At 54.2% G+C, this 23,192-nt stretch overlaps 1 protein-coding gene across 1 annotated transcript; it reads left to right on the top strand.

The window, feature by feature from the left end:
* Window positions 1–205: 205 nt before the first annotated feature.
* LOC133043482 (1-acylglycerol-3-phosphate O-acyltransferase PNPLA3-like) lies at window positions 206–22,060 on the top strand. The gene is made up of 9 exons (XM_061124366.1): window positions 206–453; window positions 3,583–3,815; window positions 5,179–5,244; window positions 6,141–6,350; window positions 7,873–7,933; window positions 10,850–11,068; window positions 12,927–13,059; window positions 15,265–15,369; window positions 16,900–22,060. The coding sequence occupies exons 1-9, from the start codon at window positions 267–269 to the stop codon at window positions 17,003–17,005; spliced, it is 1,320 nt and encodes a 439-aa protein (XP_060980349.1). The 5' UTR covers window positions 206–266; the 3' UTR covers window positions 17,006–22,060.
* Window positions 22,061–23,192: the final 1,132 nt, after the last annotated feature.

The following is a 23,192-nucleotide window of genomic DNA, read 5'->3' as shown; positions in this document are numbered from 1 at the left end:
CAGGTCTTCTGCTCTCCTCTCCTCCGCGGGGTCCAGACCCCTCCCAGCCTTCCGCCTCCGGGGAGGGCGGGGTGGCCGCGCTGTCCGCATTGGGCCGCCCGGAGGCTCACTCGCGTGGTCCGAGCGGGGCGGGGCCGGGGCCGGTGACGTCGCGCCGGGAATAACCCGGGCTGCAGCGCCCAGACCCGGCGGAGAGCCAGGGTGGGCGCCGGACGGAGCCGGGGCGCGCTCGGACCCCGGCCCCGCTGCCCCAACCTGCCGCCGCTATGTACGACCCTGAGCGCGGCTGGAGCCTGTCCTTCGCCGGCTGCGGCTTCTTGGGCTTCTACCACGTCGGGGTGACCAGCTGCCTGAGCGAGCGCGCCCCGCACCTCCTTCGCCAGGCGCGCAAGTTCTTCGGCGCCTCGGCGGGCGCGCTGCACTGCGCCTTCTACCTCGCCGGGATCCCTCTGGGTAGGTCCCGAGCTCCGCGCCGGGATGGGGCGTGCGCTGGGAGCCGGGGCTGGAAGCGGTCCCTGCGGGGGTAAACCCGGGGTCTCCCCCCGAACAGTTGCGTCCTCCAGTGCATCTTTTTCGCCCGGCGCCGGGGAGCCCTGGAAGCGGGGCGTGGAATCCCGGAGCGCATCCTCGCCTCACCTCCCTTTTGCTGCCCAGTCTTGGAGGAAGGCCCCCACCCCACTCGGAGACTAGAGCCAGGTGGTCTAAGCGACGGGGAGGAGGGGGCATGACGGATCGCGGGAGCGGAATTCCCATTTGCCCTAAGTGCGGCCAGGAGGGAGGTTTGGGGCTGTGTCCCAGGCAGAGGTGGGTACCTTCTTCCCTCTGGAGACTGGAAGGGCTTAGACACCCCTCTCCTCGCCGCCCCCTGGGGCCTTTGACCTCCGCCCAACCGTGGGGCGGGAGGAGGGCGCCTGGGTGCCTCTAGAAGGCAGCTAGCTGGTTTGGGGTGAAAGGGTGTTGAGGAGAGATGTTTTGGGGAGAGGAGAGGAACTAGGAAAGTTGTCTCCGCTCCTCCTTTCGTGGTGTTTGAGACCCTTTAGGGGACTGGACATTCCCATCCCATCTTCCCCACCACGTCCCTGCACAATGCCCTGGAAACAGGTCCTGGGTGTTTCAATCTTGTCCTAGTGAAGGTCTCTGTCCACGTGGAAACCGGAGGGAAGGGAGGATCGAGGCTGGTGGCCAGCGGGCCTGAATTACTAGGGTCTGGCATCCTTGGTCTGCGGTTTTGGCCAGGGAGCAGAGCCTGGAGCGAGTGCGGCTGTTGGCGCCCACACAGGGCGATAGAGCTTCTTTTCACTGGCCCACTGGCCCCTGTTTTTCTGGGCTTCCTCAACCGTTTACTTTTTGCTCTACCCAGGGACGGCTGTGTTGGGCACTGCCAGCAGGGAATGACTGTTCCCGGAGGCCAGGAATCCCTTGCCAATACTCGCAGCCCTGCCATTAGATAGGATCAGTGAGCAGACCCTGGGCTGATTGCGAGGTGGGGATTGGGAGAGGCCATGCTGGCAACCGTCTCCATCGAGAGGGAGAGGGGCAAAGAGCAGGAAATGTGACCTCGGGGGCGACTAGACTGGACACACGGGCAGTCCACACAGCTTGGACTTGAGCTGTGATAAAAGCCAACCCTTGTGTCTCGGCTTGTGACCTGGAGACATCCAGATGGTCAAATGTTTCATTGATTCAAATGCACAGACCCCAGCACAGGAAGTCAGCGGACTCCAGCCCAGCGGGGGGCTGGGCTTGCAGGGGGAGGCTCGGGACCACCAAGTCCCCCGAAAGGGTCTGGAGGTTTTGGCAAGAACTGCTCCCCAGAGTCTAAGAGCCCCGGTTTCCTGCTTTAACTGCCCGTCTGACTTTGGGGAGCTCCGGGGAGCATTCCCAGGGCCTGTGGCTTGGGCAGGGTTCCTGAGCACACCTCTCAAGCAGGGCTGACCTGGAAGGAGAGCCTGGCAGAACCAAGCAGCTCTGTGCAGTCCTGCGCCTTCTGTCTGGGCTCAAAGGGGCCACATGTGCAGGGAGAGCCCAGTGGAGTCAGAAGTGGGTCAGGGCCTGCTGGCGTGTCCGGGCCCTCTGCATCCCCACATCTGTGGACGACCAGGGCTCGGGCTGGGACAGGTGTAGCCCTGCCTGCCAGGGTAGTGCAGACCACCAGAGGGGACCAGGCCAGTGAGTGAGGTCAAATGGAGCGTGAGTAGGCCCTGTGTCCACTAGACGGTTTGACAATTGTAGCATTAGAGGTTGAAAGTGTCCTTGGTGGCTCAGACGGTAAAGAATCTGCCTGCACTGCAGGACACCCAGGTTCGATCCCTGGGTGGGGAAGATCCCCTGGAGGAGGGCATGACAACCCACTCCAGTATTCTTGCCTGGAGAATCCCCATGGACAGAGGAGCCTGGTGGGCTATGGTCCACAGGGCTGAGTGACTCTTTCCCTTTCCAGAGGTTAAAAGTTAAGTCTAGGGACTTCCTTGGTGGTCCAGTAGCCAGGACTCCATGCTCCCAATGCAGGGGACCCGGGTTCCATCCCTGGTTGGGGAACTAGATCCCACATGTCACAACAAAGTGTTCTCATGCTGCAACTGGGAATTTGCATGCTGCAATGGAAGCGCTAGCCTGCCACAATGAAGATCAAAAATCCCGAGTGCCGCAATTAAGACCTGGTGCAGATAAGTAAATAAGAAAATATGTTTTTATGTTATTCTTAAATAAATAAGAAAATATGAGGTGCTTCCTCTGCGTTGACCGTGTACAGATTTTAGTGTACCTAACCTTTTCTGTCTCCAAAATGTAGGTGAGTGTTGTCCCATGTTCAAAACATACTGTCTGAGGCTCAGAAGCAGGGCTGTAACGTGTTTAAGTTGCTCAGCTAGTAAGCAGGAGAGACAGGATTCAAAGTCAGGTCCCAGCCTGCACTTGCTGTCTGCTCCCTGCAGGGTTAGGTCCATCCATGCTCAAGCTCTGATGCTGTGGGTTCGTGGCATCTGGCCTTGATGCAGGCATGAAGACGAAGAGAGGGCTCCCTGGGCCCCTGGAGGCCCGTTCCTCTGGCCTGGGTGGGTCAGGAACGGCTCTGACCAACAGGAATATGTAAATCTCATGTTTCCTAGTTGTTGTGGTTCAGTCGCTAAATCGTGTCTGACTCTTTGTGACCCCATGGACTGCAGCACACCAGGCTTCCCTGTCCTTCAGTATCTCCCAGAATTTTCTGAAATTCATGTCCATTGAATCACATGGAAGAAGTAAAAGACATCAGTGAAATGTGTTTTATTGATCCCGGTATAGCCAAAATATTACCATTTTCACATCTAATCAATACAAAACATCATCTGTGAGAGAGTCAATGTTTTTGTTGTTATTGTCGTTCTAAGCCCTTGCGATCCGGTGTGTCTTTTACCCATCAGTGTGGACTAACCAATGGCCGGATATAGCAGCCCAGGCTTAAGAAAGGGGAGGGTCGGCAGCTTCCTTGCCATCAGGTTCCTGGTCCCACCACAAAGCAATTCCCGCCTCCAGGGTGGTACATTCCTTTGCATACTTCTCTCACACCCCCATGCCTCCCTTCTCCCCACCTCACGCACCCAGAGCAGAGATTGCAGATCCTCATGGACCTCGTCCGGACCGTCAGGAGCCGGAACTTGGGGATCCTCCACCCAGCCTTCAGCTTGAGCAAGTACATCCGAGACGGTCTCCACAGACACCTCCCCGACAATGTCCACCAGCTGCTCTCTGGCAAGATGGTCATCTCACTTACCAGAGTGTCCGACAGAGAAAACGTGCTGGTGTCGGATTTTCATTCCAAAGCTGAAGTCGTGGACGTAAGCGGTTTATTTATCTGGGTACTGTCTAGTCGGAAGGGCCATTTCGTTTTGGAAGCAACACAGGGAGGGGCTGTTGTAGGCCAATCGGCCCCAGTTTTTACTTACGATGCAAGAGAACCTGGTTGCCTGTGATGCTGGTTGGCTTCACTGTACCAGAGTGATGTAAGCTATGTGCCTCCAGTGGTCCGGTCCACAGCATGTGCAACCCTGGGGCGTCCCAGATGGTGTCAGGTTTGGACAGTGTCTCCCCCTCCTTCCCGACTTGGATCATAAGCTCCTGCTCCAGGGACCTTATGTGTGTGGCCCTCCTCCCAACGATGCCTGTTCCCTAATGAGGACCTGTCCACTGAAGCCCCACAAGGGTGGAACCGTGTCTCCGTTACCTCTGTCCTCTGGCTCTAGCACAGAGAAGATCATTGGTGACATCAAAATACCATTTGGTTTGGCTGATGTCTTTTGTGAGAATGCCTTGGGCGTCATTTCACTTAACACGGGTCCGTACGAGCAAGCTGCCTGGCACATGTAACCAGCTGCTTCTCAGCAGCCAGTGTCGTCTTCCGCCTAAACTTGTTTCCAGGAGCATTTTCTAGGCACCCAGCACCTGTGCATTCCCACAGGAGCTCTTTTCTCTCATTGCACCAGTGTTACATCATGCTTAATGCTCGCTAGCGCGGTGAGACGCAGAGCCTGGTCCCTGGGCGACCAGAGGCAGCAGTATCTCAGGCTCTCAGGCCCCGCCTCCAACTTGCCTCATCAGAATCTTAGGGGTGGGGCCCCGAGTCTGTGGTTGGCCAACTTTCCAGGCGATTCTGATGAGTGGCAGTAATTGCAAAGCCCTGATCTAATCTCCTTGCCAGGCAATCAGCTAGTCAGCAACTAGTTGGTCCTGTCTGTGATGGCCCAGTGGGACCCTCGTGGGGAGCAGAGACGGGAGGTTTAAGTCTGAAGTTACACTTGGACCCTGGGCTTCCTGGGTGGCGCAGTGGTAAAAACCTGCCTGTGGTGCAGATAGGTGCAGGAGATGCAGGTTCGATCCCTGGGTCAGGAAGATCCCCTGGAGGAGGAGATGGCACCCTGGTCCAGCATTCTTGCCTGGAAAACCCCATAGACAGAGGACCCTGGCGGGCTACAGTCCATCAGTGTCACAGAGAGTCAGATGCCACTGGGCAGGCAGGCATGCTGAAATAGTAAGTTTGTGCGCTGGACGTTTTCATTCAACCATTTAGTAAAGCAGCGGCTCTGCCAACAGCGCTTTCAGGCTCATTGCTCTCCTTGCTTGGAGAAGGCTTGTAAAGGCCCAGGGGTAAAAGGCTGCCTGCTCTGGGCTGTGCTGTGGTTTCACTCTCTCTTGTCTTCTCAGGCCTTGTATTGTTCCTCGTACATCCCTGTCGTCTTTGGCTTGATCCCCCCTTCCTTCAGAGGCGTGGTAAGTCCACTTTTAAACTGTGTTCCTGGGAATTCCCTAGTGGTCCAGTGGTTAGGAGTCTGCACTTTCACTGCCAGGGGCCTGGGTCCATCCCTGGTCCAGGAAATAAGATCCCATAAGCATCTTTTAAGAAAAAAAAAAAAAAAAGGAAGACAAGGCAGTGGGTTCAGGGCCCCTGGGCCCCTGAGTCCTGTCCCAAATGAAGAAAGCCTTTTGCCTCTACCGTCCATGGGGTCGTAAAGAGTTAGACAGAACAGACTGAGCGCTTACCATGGAATATAGGAAAATGGATTCTCACAGTACTTACCCCAAGTGCACCGTAACTGTGGGATAAGATGCCATTTTTTAAGAGCTCAAGTCCCAGGTTTACCACATCATTTAAGTCTCCAGTGCTGGTCCTCATTGCCCAGGTGTGGGCAGAGAGTCAGGACCGCAGGTTAAGTGTCTTGTCCGAGATTGCTCCAGCAGCTGGGGGCCTCTGGAATTGAACCCATGACATCTGTCTCCCTTTCAGCCCAATCTACATCACACTCTGCCCTGAGTGCACACAGCGCCCCTAGTGGAGGCAAGTTGCACGGACGCGCCTGGGGGCGCTCACGGCTGGGCGGAGCACAGTGGGCCAGACGCCGGCCTCGCGTGCCCCTGGACCTGGCACTGCTCTGCTGCAGCGCTCAGCACACACCAGCATGTGGCAGTCCTGAGTGCCAGCCTGCAGCCTGCTGGCGCAGAAATGCTCACTAGGGGTTTGCTGCGAGTTGTTCCAAGCTCCCTGTTTTCTCACTAGGTCTGCCTGCGGCTCTGAGAAGTCTCTGTCCCTAATCTGAAACACACAGAAAACTCCAGCCCAGAGCTTCTGACAGTGTGTGCTTTTTTCCTTTTTCCTTCTCCCTTAAAAGCGATATGTGGACGGAGGAATAAGTGATAATTTACCCTTCATTGATTCCAAAACAACCATCACTGTGTCCCCCTTCTATGGGGAGAGCGACATCAGCCCCAGAGTCAAGTCCACGTTCTTACTGCACGAAAGCTTCACCACGCTCAACATGCACTTCTGCACAGAGAACCTCTACCTGATGTTCCAGTCACTCTTCCCCCCGGATGTCAAGGTGAGGGGGGCTCTGAGTTCTGGGGGTGCTGCTCTCCCCTTTGCATCCCTCTTTGCCAGGGGACCCAGCAGCTCTTCAGGCTTCCCTGATGGCTCACTGGGTAAAGAATGTGCCTGCAATGCAGGAGACGCGGGAGAAGTGGGTTCAATCCCTGAGTCGGGGGAAGGACATGGCAAGGCACTCCAGTATTCTTGCCTGAAACATCCCAGGGACAGAGGAGCCTGGCGGGCTACAGCCCAAAGGGTCACAAAGAGTCGGACCCGACTGAGCGAGCAGAGCAGCAGCTGTCCTCCACACTGACTGACCAGCAGCAACAAACCCCAGCCTGGAAAAGGGACTCAGCCCAGTGCTGCCTCCTGCTGGTCACCAGAATCCCCCGGGGCCACTGAAAGGGAGGGCTGGGGGTCGCCACTGAGATCCCACTTCCAGGCGCTAAGGCTTAAGTATCCACAGCCTGAATCCATCTGCCAATGCACGAGATGCAAGAGACTCAGGTTGGGTCCCTGGGTTGGGAAGAGCCCCTGGAGGAGGAAATGGCAACCCACTCCCGTATTCTTGCCTGGGAAATCCCATGGACAGAGGAGGCTGGCAGGCTACAGTCCATGGGGTTGGCAAAGAGTTGGACACGCCTGGTCACAGCACATCACAGCCTGGGCAGTAGGCTGTCTTTTTTTTTAATTATCCCAACGATTCTCTTTTTAAATTAATTAATTAATTTGGCTACACTGGGTCTTAGTTGTGGCACAAGATCTAGTTCCCTGACCAGAGACTGAAAGCCCCTGGCTTGGGAGTGCAGAGCCTCAGCCACCGGGCCACCAGGTTAGTCCCCCAGTGATTCTTGGCAGCCATGGTCAGGAATTACACTGCATGTGGTGGCTGAATCTCCCCCACCCCCGGCTCTGCCTTGAGACTTGTAGGATCTTAAGGGATTGAACTTGGGTTCTTGGCAGTGAAAGCATGGAGTCTTAACTGCTGGACCACACGGGAAACTCGTTTAATCTTTTCTTGGTTGTCGCTATAGTGTGGTGGACCTTACCACCCTAATAGAGTAAGAAAGTTGGTAGAATCTGCACAGTGACAGCTCTCTGGGGAGAAAGAAGGCCATGCCACACGGCGTACCTGGCGGCGTGTGCTCACGGGTGGAGAGAAGGCTGGGCCACAGCATCGGGTGCCCGTGTGGTCTGAGTGCAGAGGAGGCAGCCCAGTGTCCCACGACAAGCAGATCAGGCCCCGCTGTTTGTGAGGATGGAGGCTTGTCCAGGGACCAAAGGAGACCAGAGGAACCAGCTCCCGTCATGCTGGGGCGCCAGCCTGGGCTGTGCACGGAGCGGGTGTCGTTCGAGCCGAGTCCTGCCAGGAAGCGGGGCTGCCTTCTCCCGGTAGCACAGAGCCCCGTCCACACATGGCATCGACTCGGAGCTCGGAGGATTCCTGGCTCTGAGCCTGCCATCTTCAGGTGATGCTGAAAGGCGTGGCGTGTGGTGACTCCGCCTGCGGTTAACTTCACGTGGTTTGTTCACAGGTGCTTGGAGAGCTGTGCCTTCAAGGATATTTAGACGCGCTCAGGTTCTTGGAGAAGAATGGTGCGTATGGTGGGGGCGACAGCCATGCCCTTTGAGCCAGCTTTCTGTTCACAGTCTTGGTCACCAGGGGAACCGTGCTGGATCCACCACCCAACGCTCAGCACATTCACCTGCCATCTGGCTCGGCCCTGAGAGATAGGAAATCGTTGCCCCCATTTTACAGAAGGGGAGATGGAGGCAGCCATGGCCCGCATTCCGGGGAGCAGAGCTGGGGTCAGCCCTGCTGACCCTGTAGAGGTCACAGCCCAGGGTTCCTGTCCCTCTGAAGTGTCCCTGTCTGCCAACCGAAGGCAGCTCCTTTCTTTTTCATTACTGCTTGAACAATTGTGAACCTTTAGTTTGATGAGGAAGGGAGAGAAACGGTTTCTGGGTCCCAGGTGAAGCCATCAGGAGAGCTGCCTCCAGCCAGGTGTGGGCCGTGTCCACCAGCCCACCTGTGTTCTGGGGAAAGGTCCTGGATAGTCTGGGCTGGGGAACTTGGGTTCTTCAAATGTTAGTGTGGAACCAACTATTATGTTTTGAGCTATTTTCCCCGATACTAACAGTTGGTACAGTCATTGATTATTTGAATTAGTCTCTGTCCTAGACCAAGGAGCTGGTGTGGTTCACGGGATGCACATGTATTTATCCACTCAGAAAGTGCTTACTGCATACCTTCTGGGTGCTAAGCAATTGGCTGTGTACTTGGGACTCCACAGTGGATAGACAGATGTGGCCTCTGCCTGCCTGGAGCTTAGTCTTGAGACTGGGGAGGAGGCCAGGTACGTAAATAGAAGGCTGACGGAGTGCTCAGTGCCCTGGCAGGATCGTACAAGATGCTGTAGATTCAGATGGGGTTCAGTTAGGGGGCGGGGGCGGGGGGGAGTTCTGCAAGGAAAGGGAAAGCAGGGCTCCTGGGAGGATGCGAATCTGCAGTGATGCTTTGAGGGTGAACAGGAATGTTTTAGGCATGGGGGTATGTAAGCATGAGGCCTGCAGACAGTCTTCGAGGTGGAAAAAAGGCGTGTGTCACTGGAGTAGTGGGGGTGGGGGACAGAGGAACAGATTGGGGGAGGCAGGAATGGGGGTGAATAGAAAAAGGGGCAAGGCTGGGCCTCGTGGAGGTGGTGAGGGACCTGAATCTCACAGCCATGGGGAGCCATGGCGGGCTGGTGACGCTGGAGTTGGGGTAGGCAGAGGGAGATTTGCCAGGGCCCCTGGACCCACTACAGAGAGGGTAAGGCCAACATCCCCGATCAAGGTGGCCGCCGTGGGCTCGGCCGGGGTCCCGGTAGCAAGGTAGGTTGAAGGGGCCGAAGGGGACAGGACTGGGAGACGACCAACCAGACGTTCCCGCGGAGGAGGACTCGGGGATGAAGTTCTTGGCTTCTGTGGTCAGGACCGGAGCAGAGGGCGGTGCTCATGGTTTGGGCCCTTGGGAGGGCACAGGTCCTGCAGGAAAGCTCGAGAGCCCCATGGGTGGTGCCCTGGGACAGATTTGGGTGGTTGGGCAGGTGGCATTGGGCCTTGCCAGGTGGCGCTCGTCGTAAAGAACCCACTTGCCAATGCGAGAGTTGCGGGAGATGCAGCTTCGTTCCCTGGGTCGGGAAGAACCCCTGGAGGAGGGCCCGGCAACCCACTCCAGTATTCTTGCCTGGAGAATCTCCATGGACAGAGGAGCCTGGCGGGCTACAGTGCATGGGGTCTCAGAGTCGGACATGACTGAAGCAACTTAGCAGGCATGCATGCAGGGGGCATAGTGATGTCAGAATTCGAGGGTCTAGACAGCAGGCCTGGACTGGGATTGAAATTTGGGAGCCAGCTGGGAATAAAAGACAATGAGGGACCCTATAGAAGTCGCTAAGTGACTTTGGGCAAGCCACTCCTCTCTCTGGGCCTCTGTTTCCACATCCGTAGCAAAAGGACTTTGGAGTAAATGATGCCAGCTGATTCTTAGTAATTCTAAATCCTGGCGTGGGGCTGAGCGCTTGCAGCATTGGTGCTGGGTTTGGGTTTAAGGATCTAAGCAAGGTTCTGCCTTGGTCAACCTGGCTTCCTTGGGGTTCACTAGAGGATGCGTGGGGGCAGGGCAGGTGATCCCTGGAAACAGATTCTCTGAAACATTCCTAAGAGAGAATACGTCTCCAGAGGCTGAGTTGTGTGTCTGTCAGAGGCTGGAAAGATGCAAGGGAGTCGAAGTGGGAGGTGTAGCTTGGGAGTGAGGTGGGGGGCATGCAGGGACAGCCCCTGGGCTTTTAACCCCGAGGTTGGAAGCGAGAGGTGAGCCAGGGAAGGCGTGGGCATCCAAGTCTACCCGTCCCACAGTCCCCACCCAGCGTGAGAGCAGGAACCACCCACTGGGATCGGCTCCTGAGCCCTGGCATCCAGGGCAGGGCCAGCACAGACTCCCCGACCTGTGGCTTCTTTCCGAGGTCGTGTGATGGAAGGGTGCCATTGTTGATGTCAGACCTGTGTTCGAATCTCGCTCTGACGCTTGTCGACTGTGTGACTTTAGGCAATTCGCTTCACCTCTCTGGGCTTCTGATTCCTCAGCACTCAGCTGGGAGCAGTTGCGTGGCTGCTGCAGGGTCAGGAACACTGGGCTTCACCAGTGGTGCAGTTGTCATAAATCAGTTATCATCCTTCCCTCTGAACCTCCTGGGTCCACATGTGGCTCTAGAGCCCACAGGCTGGTGAGTGACCGAGCCAGCTGCCCGCCTCCTCCATCCAGCTTCAAAGGCCCACACTGCGCTTTCCGTGTTAGGAAAAGGGAGGTGGAGCAGGGTGGATCCCAGGCGGATTATTCCCAGGTGGATCCCCGCCGTGTCCTAACAGGCCTGTTAGCTTCCCTCTAACTGGGTGGGCAGGGTGGCTGGGCGAGCAGGGACCCTGCTGCCCGAAATTGCCAGATGGGTTTTGTTTCCGTGCCCTTCGCAGGCATCCGCGACGGGCCCCATCTGTGCCTGAGTGCGTCCCCAGCAGAGTCGGAGCCAGAGGCGGAGCCGGAGGCGGAGCCTGAGAGCCTGGAGCCTTTTCTGGGCGTGGCCACCCGGGAGGCGTGGCCTGAGCGAGAGGAGCTGCTGGAACACCTGCGCCTTGGGGTGCTCTCGTGGGACGAGAGCGTCCTGGAGACCCTGTCGCCCAGGCTCACCATGGGTACTGGCTCTGGGGGGTGGGGAGGGGGCGCACAGAGGAGGCGGTGGTCGGTGACCCTTTCAGAGCAGGAAGGGCGGCTTCCCCGTGAGCTGTGGAGGAAGGGCGAGCTGCTGCTTGGGAAGAAGCAGGGCAGAGTGACCAGCGCAGGTTGGTGGGGCCCCCGCCTCCCCGCATGGACCTCCCATCCCCCTGAGTCCTTGCTCGGTCTCCCTTCCCATGCAGTCATGGCCAGAGGAAAACAAGCTCCAGCTGAGTTTGTATTTTATTTATTTATTTAACACCAAAGACATTTTATATTGGGGTAGAACCGATTAACAGTGTCGAGAGCAGTGAAGAAACTCAGCCATACAGGTATCCATTCGCCCCAAAACCCTCCTCCCATCCAGGCTGGCACATAACATTGAAGCTGGGTTTGTTTGTTTGTTTAATTTATTTCGGTTGCACTGGGTCTTCGTTCCATCTGGTCAAAGCTGTGGGTTTTCCAGCAGTCATGTATGGATGTGAGAATTGGAGTATAAAGAAAGCTGAGCGCCAAAGCATTGATGCTTTTGAACTGTGGTGCTGGAGAAGACTCTTGAGAGTCCCTTGGACTTCGCGAAGATCCAAGCTGTCCATCCTGAAGGAGATCAGTCCTGAATATTCACTGGAAGGACTGATGCTGAAGCTGAAACTCCAATACTTTGGCCACCTGATGCAAAGAACTGACTCATCGGAAAAGACCCTTATGCTGGGAAAGATTGAGGGCAGGAGAAGAAGGGGGCAACAGAGGATGAAATGGTTGGATGGCATCACCGAGTCAATGGACATGGGTTTGAGCAAGCTCTAGGAGATAGAGAATGACAGGGGGGCCTGGCGTGCTGCAGTCTTCAGACACGACTGAGGCTGAACAGCAGAGAAGATGAAAGGGCCTCTGTTTCTTGCCTCAGGCACTAATGCCCCAGGAGTTGCAGTATCCTACAGCTGCTCCGGTTGTTGTGATCTGTGGCATCGTGAGGTCATCACAACGGGAAAATAGGAGGCTAGGGGCTCCGGGTGGAAGAGGGGAATCCAACTGCAGATGCAAAGAAAAGGTCATGAAGCCTGGGCTGGGGAGATTTGAGATGTTTGTGTCCGCCTCCAAAAGGAATTTAAAGTGAAGTGGGATTTCCATTCTGGAAGACTCAATGCAGTGACTAAGACTCAATGCAGGGGGCCCAGTTTCCATCCCTGGCCCAGGACCTGGATACCACATGCCACAACTAAGACTCAGCACAGCCAAATAAATTCAATAAATAAATTTAAAAATGAAGTAGTAATGAAAGGTGCTCAGTTATGTCCATCTCTCTGCGACGCCATGGATTGTAGCCCAGGAGACTCCTCTGTCCATGAAATTCTCCAGGCGAGAATACTGGAGTGGGCTGCCATTCCCTTCTCCAGGGAGTCCGTTAAAAAGAAACTCTTTAAAAGGGACCCTGTGTCCTGTTGGCGATCCAAGGGCTGTGTAGGCACATCCCACATCTGATCTCATTTGTGATAGCTTCTGATTCCTTCCCTGGTGACTCAGATGGTAAAGGACACACCTGCGATGTGGGAGACCTGGGTTCGATCCCTGGGTTGGGAAGATCCCCTGGAGAAGGGAAGCTATCCATTCCAGTATTCTGGCCTGGAGAATCCCATGAACAGAGGAGCCTGGCAGGCTACAGTCCACGGGGTCACAAAGAGTGGGACATGACTCAGAAACTTTCACTTTCACTTTTTCACTTTCTGATTGCATAGCTGCCAGGATTGGTAGGATTTATAGAAATTCCAGGCACCAGCTGGGGAAGGTGGTTTGGTTTTTACACTGGTGGGAAACAGACCTCCGACTTGTGTTTTTCAGCACTGAGGAACGCAATGAGAAACCGAGACGGGTACATAAACAAGATTTTCAGCTTCTTCCCAGTTAAGATCATGTCCTACGTGATGCTGCCCTGCACACTGCCGGTGGAGTCTGCCGTCGCTGTGGTCCAGAGGTGAACGCTGCCCATTGCTTTGTGGCTTCCTCTCGGGGCTGGGGGTTAGGGTGAGGATTCAGCCCAGAGCCTGGCTCTTTACACATCCGGGTGGAGCTCACAGTCTGCGTGGAACACCCTGGAAAGGCGCCTGGTTGGCGAGCCCCTGGCCACCCCAGAGCCTAGGTTTGTCACTTCTTGCAGGTCTACATTTTTGGGAGGGAGGGGGATTTACTCCTGGTGTGTCGGAAGGATCCTGAGGCCTAAGCTGTGTGGCTGCTAGGTTCCTGGGCATTTATTTTCCCTCCATTTTCTTCACATCTTCTTTAGTGTTTATTTTCCTTTTAGCAACATAGTCAGCATGTCTTTCAGTCTGTCTTTTTAAAAGTCCCAAGGTGAAAGTGAAGCTCACTCAGTCATGCCCGACTCTTTGCGACCCCATGGACTATCCAGTCCATGGAATTCCCCAGGCCAAGAATTTGGAGTGAGGAGCCTTTCCCTTCTCCAGCGGATCTTCCCAACCCAGGGATCGAACCGGGGTCTCCTGCATTGCAGGCAGATTCTTTGCCAGCTGAACCACAGGGGAAGCCCAAGAATCCTGGACTGGGTAGCCTCTCCCTTCTCCAGCAGATCTTCCCTACCCAGGAATAGAAGCAGAGTCTCCTGCATTGCTAACAGATTCTTTACCAGCTGAGCTGTGAGAGAAGCCCTTAAAAGTCCCAGCCGTCCTTCAAGCTCCAGCTCAGTTCTCTGGCTCTGCTGGACCTCCCAGATCACTCCAGGCCCCACCAGTCAGCCACCTGCCTCGCCCTGGGAGGAGGGCTGGCTGCTCTGGCGTATTTTTTCCTTCCTTTTGTTTAAAGGAAAATAGTTTGATAACTTCTTTTATGTATTTATTGTGGTTGTGCTTGGTTTTCAGACCAAGAAGCGCGCGGACTTCTCTACTTGTGGCGTGCGGGCTTAGCTGCCCTGTGGCATGTGTGATCTTAGTCCCCTGACCAGGGATCAAACCCTCGTCCCCTGCAATGGAGGGCAAGTTCTTTACCACGGCACCACCAGGGAAGTCCCTTGACATTTCTTTTTTTGTTTTAATTTTAATATTTTTAACACCAAAACCATTTTGCACTGGGCTATAGTCCATTAACAATGTTGTGATAGTTTCGGGTGAACACTGAAGGAACTCAGCCATACGTGTACACGTATCCATTCTCCCCCAAACCCCCCTGCCAACCAGGCTGGCACAGAACGTTGAGTGGAGTTCCATGTGCTATATAGTAGGTCTTTCTTCTTTCTTCCAGATTTGATCCCTGGGTTGGGAAGATCCCCTGGAGAAGGGAATTGCAACCCACTCCAGTATTCTTGCTTGGGGAACCCCAGGGACAGAGGTTCCAGTCCATGGGGTTGCAAAGAGTCGGACATGACTGAGCAGCTAACACTTTCACAACATGTTTCTTTGTTTGTGGCCGTGCTGAGTCTTTGTTGCCGCATGGGCTTTTCTCTAGTTGCCTTGAGTGAGGGCTGCTCTCTAGTTGCAGTACATGGCTTCTCATTGCAATGACTTCCCTTGTTGCTGAGCACTGGCTCCAGGACACATGGGCTTCAGTAGTTGCGGCTCCCGGACTCCAGACCACAGGCTCAGGAGCTGTGGTGCACGGGCTTAGTTGCTCCGCGGCGTGTGGGATCTCCCTGGAGCAGGGCTGGAACTCACGCCTCCTGCATTGGCAGGCGGGCTCCACCACTGAGCCGCCAGGGGAGTCCTCTGCCGGCATTTCCTAAAGCCCGAGACATGGGGTCCTTTTTGTGTCTGGGGTGTTGGAGGCCTGGAGGGCAGAGGTCAGGCCTCCTTGGCGGCTTCCTCTGTGGGCGTGCATGTGGCCGAGCACCTTCCATGTGGGTGCAGGGGTGGTGTTTCAACCAGAAGGTGCTGTGTGTCAGGGTCCACGCTGCCTCGGAGGAGCGGGGTCTTGGAAGACCCAGGCCTTTTATCTCCATGTAAGTCCCTTGAGCTGTCCTGAATCCAAAGTGGCCCCATTTTGCTTTAGGGCTTTTAGGTGGGCTTGCCTTGCAGAATTTATCAGCTTGGGGTTAGAGGTGACCCTGGCCCTTTACCTGGAGGATGGTACTGTCGTCAGATGTCTGCCTTCGGGTGGGGTTTCTTCTTGTCCTTTTGCTGTGGCTTGTCTTCACCGCATACAAGGGGTGTGTCTCTGCATTTCCTTCCTGCAGACTGGTGACGTGGCTTCCAGACATGCCCAGTGACATCCAGTGGCTGTGGTGGGCCACCTCCCACATGTGTTCCCAGGCCATGGTGCATCTGCTCCCCGCGTCCAGGTAGGTGATTTGGCTGTGGGTCTGGGGGTCCACCAGGCACCCTCTCATCTGCTCAGGCCTCACGCGCCATCCTAGGAATGTCATCGGGCCCTGGAGAGGTGGCAGGGTGCATGTCCCCTGGTGCCAGAGGCCCTGCCTTATGGGAGGCAGCTGAGCCCATCAGCGGTCCCAGTGAACCTGCTGGGAGCTAGTGACCAAGACTCAGCTGCAGAGGGTGTGCTGACGCCCGGGGAGGTGTGTCTGCGGAGCGTCATTTTTTTAAAAGTTATTCATTTAGCTGGGCCAGGTCCTAGTTTCAGCATGTGGGATATTGAGTTGTGGCATGTGGGGTCTAGTTCCCTTGCCAGGGATCAAACTCTGGCCCCCTGCACTGGGATCACGGCGTCTTAGCTACTGGACCGCCAGGGAAGTGCCCCACTGAGCCCATCCCGATGACAGAGAGGAGAGAGCTGGCTGATGGAGCAGGGGCGGGGCCAATGGACAGGTAGCATTGGTTTGCCTAAAGGGAGTGGCTCTGGGTGCCTGTAGCACCGGGAGGGGGTGGGGCAGGGAGAGGGGGCAGGGCCCCTTTCCATTTGTTTGTGTGTGTGTGTGTGTGTGTGTGTGTGTGTATGTGTGTGTGTCTGTGTGTGTTGTCGTTGGGGGCGGGGGTGGGGGGCTGCTGCCTGTTAATGCAGATTCCCGTCTGACCCCAGACTCCTGGATCCCGATCTCTTGGGTTAGAACCCAGCCATCTGCATCGTTACCATGGCCCAAGGACTAATGCTTCCTGAATTCTGTAAACTAATGAGCAAGAAGGGCCTGGTTCCAGTAATGACTCTGGGATTTTGTCCTGAAAGTCGTGGACCTCGGCTTTCTCCCCTGTTCCCTGGGGGTGATCTTCTTCTCCTCAATAGGTGTCCGCAAGGCTTTGGGGAACCCTCCACTCAGTCCTGACACGTGGCAGGTGCTCGGGAGATGAGCCCTCCACTATTTTTCTATTAACAGATGTGGAAGGTGTGAAGTAGGGATGGAGGGGTCTGGCTTGTGCTGGGAAAATAACGGTAATGGCCTTGCAGAGGCCGGATCAGAACTAGCCCAGCAAGGGGAAGGGCTTGCTCTCCAGCGAAACTGGAGGACTGAGCGCTGTTCGTAGGCTCCAGGTCAGAAGGAAGATAGCAGTTTCGAGGCCTTGCTGAGCTCCAGGCTGGTCGGCAGGCAGGAGCAGAGGGCGGGGGGATGGCGCTGTGGCTGCAGAGAGCCACCCTGGTGGGTGAGCTGGTGTGTGTGGGGGTGACAGATGGGCTCCTCCGAACCTGTGCATGTCCAGTGGGGGGTGTCCGGGTGGCTGGGAGGGCCACAGGTTTGGAGGCCTGGGATGGTGTGATGTCAGCGCAGCACAGGGATGGGGGACCCGAAGCGTTGGACTCGGGCTGGGCCACCCTGCAGACCCCAGACCATGTGACAGCGTCCCCCCTCCCGCATCCCCACTGACACCACAGATCACAGTGGCAGGTCGGCAGCTGAGTCAGAATTCTTTGTTTGTTTCAGATCCCAAATCCCAGCAAGCGGCCAAGGGCCTTCCTCCACAAACCAGAACACCGTGGGCGCCGCCAGGCTCCCTCCTCCTCCATGGACCCACAGAGGCCAGAGCTGACATCTGTGATGTACGCAGAATGACCTCCGTGCTGAGTTTGTAGTGTCATGAAACCAAAGGCAATCTTTCTGTCTTACAAAAAGCTAGGAAGCGACTCTTGGTGTGTGCAGTGGGTGCGGAGCTCAAGGATACCCAGGATATGAGTCTCTAAGTCTCGGGGAACCTTGTGGCGGGGGGCTGGGCTGCCCCTTGTGCGATCTCGGGGGTTGCGGGGGAGGACGGTGGTCCCATCTCTCCATACAGGAAGCAGTAAGTGTGGGGCGAGGCGGGCTGCCATCCTCCCAAGGACATCCCTGGTTAGGGGGTACATTATGAGGTGGTAACTTACTTGCGCTCTGCTACATCTTTCTGACCTATTCTAAATATTTGGTGCAGTTATATTAAACATAACTCTCGGTAAGCATTGAGAAAGGGCATCAGAGGGCAGACACAGTGACACCATAATCCCAGAAAACTAGCCAATCTGATCACAGGAACACAGCCTTCTCTAACTCAATGAACCTAAGCCATGCCGTGTGGGGCCACCCAAGACGGATGGGTCATGGGGAAGTGGTCTCATGGAATGTGGTCCACTGGAGAAGGGAATGGCAAACCACTTCACTATTCTTGCCTTGAGAACCCCATGAACAGTATGAAAAGACAAAAAGATAGGACCTTGAAGGATGAACTCCCCAGGTCGGTAGGTGCCCCACATGCTACTGGAGATCAGTGGAGAAATAATTCCAGAAGGAATGAAGGGTTGGAGCCAAAACAAAAAAAACACCCAGTTGTGGATGTCACTGGTGATAGAAGCAAGGTCCAATGCTAGAAAGAGTGATATTGCATAGGAACCTGGAATGTTAGGTCCATGAATCAAGGCAAACTGGAAGTGGTCAAACAGGAGATGGCAAGAGTGAATGTTGACATTCTAGGAATCAGCGAACTAAGATGGACTGGAATGGCTGAATTTAACTCAGATGACCATTATATCTACTACTGTGGGCAGGAATCCCTTAGAAAAAATGGAGTAGCCATCATGGTCAACAAAAGAGTCCAAAATGCAGTACATGGATGCAATCTCAAAAATGACAGAATGATCTCTGTTCATCTCCAAGGTAAACCATTCAATATCACGGTAATCCAAGTCTATGCCCCGACCAGTAATGCTGAAGAAGCTAGAGTTGAACTGTTCTGTAAAGACCTACAAGACCTTCTAGAACTAACACCCAAAAAAGATGTCCTGTTCATTATAGGGGACTGGAATGCAGAAGTAGGAAGTCAAGGAACACCTGGGGTAACAGGTAAATTTGGCCTCGGAGTACAGAATGAAGGCAAAGGCTAATAGAGTTTTGCCAAGAGAACGCACTGGTCATAGCAATCACACTCTTCCAACGACACAAGAAAAGACTCTACATATGGACATCACCAAATGGTCAACACCGAAATCAGACTGCTTATATTCTTTGCAGCCAAACATGGAGACGCTGTATACAGTCAGCAAAAACAAGACCAGGAGCTGACTGTGGCTCAGAACATGAACTCCTTATTGCCAAATTCAGACTGAAATTGAAGCAAGTGGAGAAAACCACTAGACCATTTGGGTATGACCTAAATCAAATCCCTTATGACTCTACAGTGGAAGTGAGAAATAGATTTAAGGGACTAAATCTGATAGACAGAGTGCCTGATGATCTATGGACAGAGGTTCATGACGTTGTAAAGGAGACAGGTATCAAGACCATCCCCAAGAAAAAGAAATATGAAAAAGCAAAATGACTGTCTGAGCAGGCCTTACAAATAGCTGTGGAAAGAAGAGAAGTGAAAGCAGAGGAGAAAAGGGAAGACATACCCATTTGAATGCAGAGTTCCAAAGAATAGCAAAGAGAGATAAGAAAGCCTTCCTCAGTGATCAATGCAAAGAAATAGAGGAAAACAATGGAATGGGAAAGACTAGAGATTTCTTCAAGAAAATTAGAGATACCAAGGAAATATTGTATTCGAAGATGGGCTCAGTAAAGGACAGAAATGGTATGGACCTAACAGAAGCAGAAGATATTAAGAAGAGGTGGCAAGTATACACAGAAGAACTATACCAAAAAAGATCTTCACGGCCCAGATAACCACAATGGTGTGATCACTCACCTAGAGCCAGACATCCTGGAATGTGAAGTCAAGTGGGCCTTAGGAAGCATCACTACAAACAAAGCCAGTGGAGGTGATGGAATTCCAGTTGAGCTATTTCAAATCCTGAAAGATGATGCTGTGAAAGTGCTGCACTCAATATGCCAGCACATTTGGAAAACTCAGCAGTGGCCACAAGACTGGAAAAGGTCGGTTTTTCATTCCAATCCGAAAGAAAGGCAATGCCAAAGAATGCTCAGTCTACCACACCATTGCACTCATATCACGCGCTAGTAAAGTAATGCTCAAAATTCTCCAAGCCAGGCTTCAGCAATACGTGAACCATGAACTTCCAGATGTTCAAGCTGGTTTTAGAAAAGGCAGAGGAATCAGAGATCAAATTGCCAACATCCTCTGGATCATCGAAAAAGCAAGAGAGTTCCAGAAAAACATCTATTTCTGCTTTATTGACTATGCCAAAGCCTTTGACTGTGTGGATCACAATGAACTGTGGCAAGTTCTGAAAGAGATGGGGATACCAGACCATCTGACCTGCCTCTTGAGAAACCTGTATGCAGGTCATAAAGCAACAGTTAGAACAGGACATGGAATAACAGACTGGTTCCAAATAGGAAAAGGAATAAGTCAAGGCTGTATGTTGTCACCCTACTTATTTAACTTATATGCAGAATACATCATGAGAAACGCTGGGCTGGAGGAAGAACAAGCTGAAATCAAGATTGCTGGGCGAAATATCAATAACCTTGGGTATGCAGATGACACCACACTTATGGCAGAAAGTGAAGAAGAACTAGAGCCTCTTGATCAAAGTGAAAGAGGAGAGTGAAAAAGTTGGCTTAAAGCTCAACATTCAGAAAACTAAGATCATGGCATCCGGTCCCATCACCTCATGGGAAATAGATGGGGAAACAGTGGAAACAGTGGCTGACTTTATTTTTCTGGGCTCCAAAATCACTGCAGATGGTGATTGCAGCCATGAAATTAAAAGATGCTTACTCCTTGGAAGGAAAGTTATAACCAACCTAGACAGCATGTTAAAAAGCAGAGACATTACTTTGTCAACAAAGGTCTGTCTAGTCAAGGCTATGGTTTTTCCAGTGGTCATGTAAGGATGTGAGACTTAGACTATAAAGAAAGCTGAGCTTCGAAGATTGATGCTTTTGAACTGTGGTGTTGGAGAAGACTCTTGAGAGTCCCTTGGACTGCAAGGAGATCCAACCAGTCCATCCTAAAGGAGATCAGTCCTGGGTGTTCATTGGAAGGACTGATGTTGAAGCTGCAACTCCAATACTTTGGCCACCTGATGAGAAGAGCTGATTCATTGGAAAAGAGCCTGATGCTGGGAAAGCTGGAGGGCAGGAGGAGAAGGGGAAGACAGAGGATGAGATGATTGGATGGCATCACTGACTCGATGGACATGGGTTTGGGTGGACTCCGGGAGTTGGTGATGGACAGAGAGGCCTGGTGTGCTGCGGTTCATGGGGTCACAAAGAGCCAGACATGACTGAGCGACTGAACTGAGCTGAACTGATATTAAACATAAAGGAATCTTAATATCTGTTGAATTATCTATTATGAGAATCAGTAAAATATTCAGAGAAGAAGCCTTGAAAATAAAAATCCCGTGCGTAAGACAGTCACCCTGCCTCCCCCTGCCCCGAGCTCTAATGGAGACGACCTGGAGGCAGGTACCCACTGTCTCTCCAGGGTGGTAATTGTTGGCAGGCACAGATTACATGGGCCCGCTGCCCCGTGTAATATGACCTAGGGTGCACTGTTGTGCATGCGTTTTCTTATTTATGCATTTGAGGATACCAAAACGGAAAGGAACAATAAGCTCAGATCCTACTTGTGGGCGTGAAAAACCGCAGCTCTCACCCGCATCGTGTAGGTGTCCTGGAGCCGAAGAACCAGCGGGGCCAGACAGAGCAGCACCGTGAGGGTAGCAGCAGGGGCTGCCTGTGAAAACACGGGCTCGGCTGGCAGTGCAGGGAAGTGCCCCGTGGGGGCTCCTGGCCGGCCCTTCGAGGTTCCGGGGCCTCCTCTGCTGGTAGCCTTCACTTCCCGAGTGAGGCAGGGCTGAGTGGAGGGCTCTCTGGCCACCTGGGCCCCGGGACCAAGCACGGTCCCCTTGCTGATCTGACCTGGACTCCTGGGGGCGCCCTCTCACACCTTCCCCGAGCGCCGTGCTCCGGGTCCCAGTGGCCTTCTCTGCCAGAACCATGGCACGGTTCTAAACACATGCAACCCCACCTTAGCAGTATTTTACAATAACCAAGATACTTCCATTTAGGTAGTATTCTCTACGCTGATTCTGCCGTCATTGTAAGGAAAGAGATGTTAGGATGACATGGGACTGACTTTCTATTTGTGATTATTCCACCTTCTTACTATGAGCATGTGTTTTATTAATTTTTTTCAAATGTGCACAAATAGAGGAATGTATTTCTTTTTTTAAGGAATATCCAGGGTTCCGCCTTACTGGTGCCTTAAATGTAACCCCATCTCCTCCTCATTGGCTGACCCCAGCTCATCCCCACCACCCCGACATCCTCACTGCCCACCGAGGCCCTCACCTCCCCAGCACTACGGGTTTCTCATCAGCGTGTAAAACACCCTCGTTTCTCCCACCCTGTCAAACATTTATGAGCCCTTGATACCCTGGGATGCTCCCGCCTCAGGAGTCAGCAGTGTGCAGCCTGTTCCATGACAGGAGCCACCGTCCATTTGGTAAACAGATACAGAACCTGCTGAAAAGCATGAGCCCAGTCTTGCTAAGGAAACAATATGTATGTGTGTGTGTACGCCTGTGTGTGGAGTGGAGACTGAAAGGCTGTTTGCGCGGTTACCGAGGGTGGTTACCATGATGCCGTTCCCCGTAATTACATTTTACGTTAAATTTCTGCGTTCATCAGGAAATAATTCATAATAAATGTGATTGTTCCACTCCTTCCCCTCGTCTCTGCATCCTTCACGCTGTGCTGCTTTTCTGGCCTCACAACCAAGCTCCTTTAAACTCCTCTGCCAACGCCCACCCCCATCCCTCAGCGGGTTCACGGGCCCACTGCCCTAGATGGGCTCGGCCACGTGCTCTGTCCTGGACACTGAGGCCCAGACCCTCCTTCCTGGACTGTGCCTCCTTCCTCTGGGACCCCAGAGTTCCCTATTTCATCCTGGGCAGCCGGCTCTTCCCCAGGGCCTGGACGTGCCGCTCTGCAGAAAGCATCCAGCCACCCCTGGGGGGCCTTGCTCACTCCGAGGACTCCCCAGTCTCTGGTCCAGGGGAGGGCCCACCTAACCTCCCCCGACCTGCCCCTGGCTGCCTCCCTCACACCCTCCCCCAGGGCAGAGCTCACCTCTCTCATCGGAGCCATGACCCCAGCGGCGCCTTGAGTCCCCGCCGCCTTCTCCCCCAGCTAGTCCCTGTCCTGCCCGGCCACCTCCACTTCCATTTCAGGCCCCTGGAAGCCAGTCCCTCTTGGCAGCCCGCCCCTGCCCTGGGCTGTGGCAACAACTTCCGGGCAGCAGCTGGTGGCCTGAACTCTGCCTCAGGCCATTCTTGGGCCCAGAATCGGTCAAGTCACCTCCAACCCTGACCCGAAGAAGCTGCCTTTCCGCAATGCCCCCCACCCCAGGCATCGCGCCCTCCCCCTCCCCGGGCATCCCGCAGGGCCCTCCGCCTCCTGCTGGCACCTGTGTCCTTTCCTCTCAGCCGCTCACCTTCACTCCTCCGGTGGCAGGAGCTGGGGAGACAGGATGGAGGCGAGGCCCTCATCTCAGGGCACCCCAAACTATGAGCAGGGGTCACCTCTGCGGGGATCTGTGAAGACCCAGCGTGCCTTCCTCATGGCCTCTGAAACTCGGGGTTTGACTTTGTCAAGGGAACCAGTGTGGTCACTAACTTGTATTTAGGTCAGCCCTTCGTAAACCAAGTTTTCCAGAAAGCTGATGTCCTTGCAGATGGGACTAGGGACTTTTATCAGTTAAGATAAATGGGGTTATGCTCCCAAAAGTTTCACTTCTCAGGGTGCGTGTCCTTTGGCAGCGGGTCGCCCCGCCTGAACCT

This window comes from Dama dama, chromosome 22 (assembly GCF_033118175.1).
Source record: "Dama dama isolate Ldn47 chromosome 22, ASM3311817v1, whole genome shotgun sequence".
NCBI lineage: Eukaryota > Metazoa > Chordata > Mammalia > Artiodactyla > Cervidae > Dama > Dama dama.
The sequence above is the reverse complement of the archived record's forward strand: the minus strand, read 5'-3'. Positions and strand labels throughout refer to the sequence as shown.

What these genes read in the sequence shown, in the direction of transcription:
- LOC133043482 (XM_061124366.1), top strand. Translation starts at nt 267, where the DNA reads ATGTACGACCCTGAGCGCGGCTGGAGCCTGTCCTTCGCCGGCTGCGGC. An exon ending in CAGGTTCTTGGAGAAGAATG is followed by an intron (nt 7,934 to 10,849) that starts GTGCGTATGGTG and finishes TGCCCTTCGCAG; the next exon opens with GCATCCGCGACGGGCCCCAT. An exon ending in CATCTGCTCCCCGCGTCCAG is followed by an intron (nt 15,370 to 16,899) that starts GTAGGTGATTTG and finishes TGTTTGTTTCAG; the next exon opens with ATCCCAAATCCCAGCAAGCG.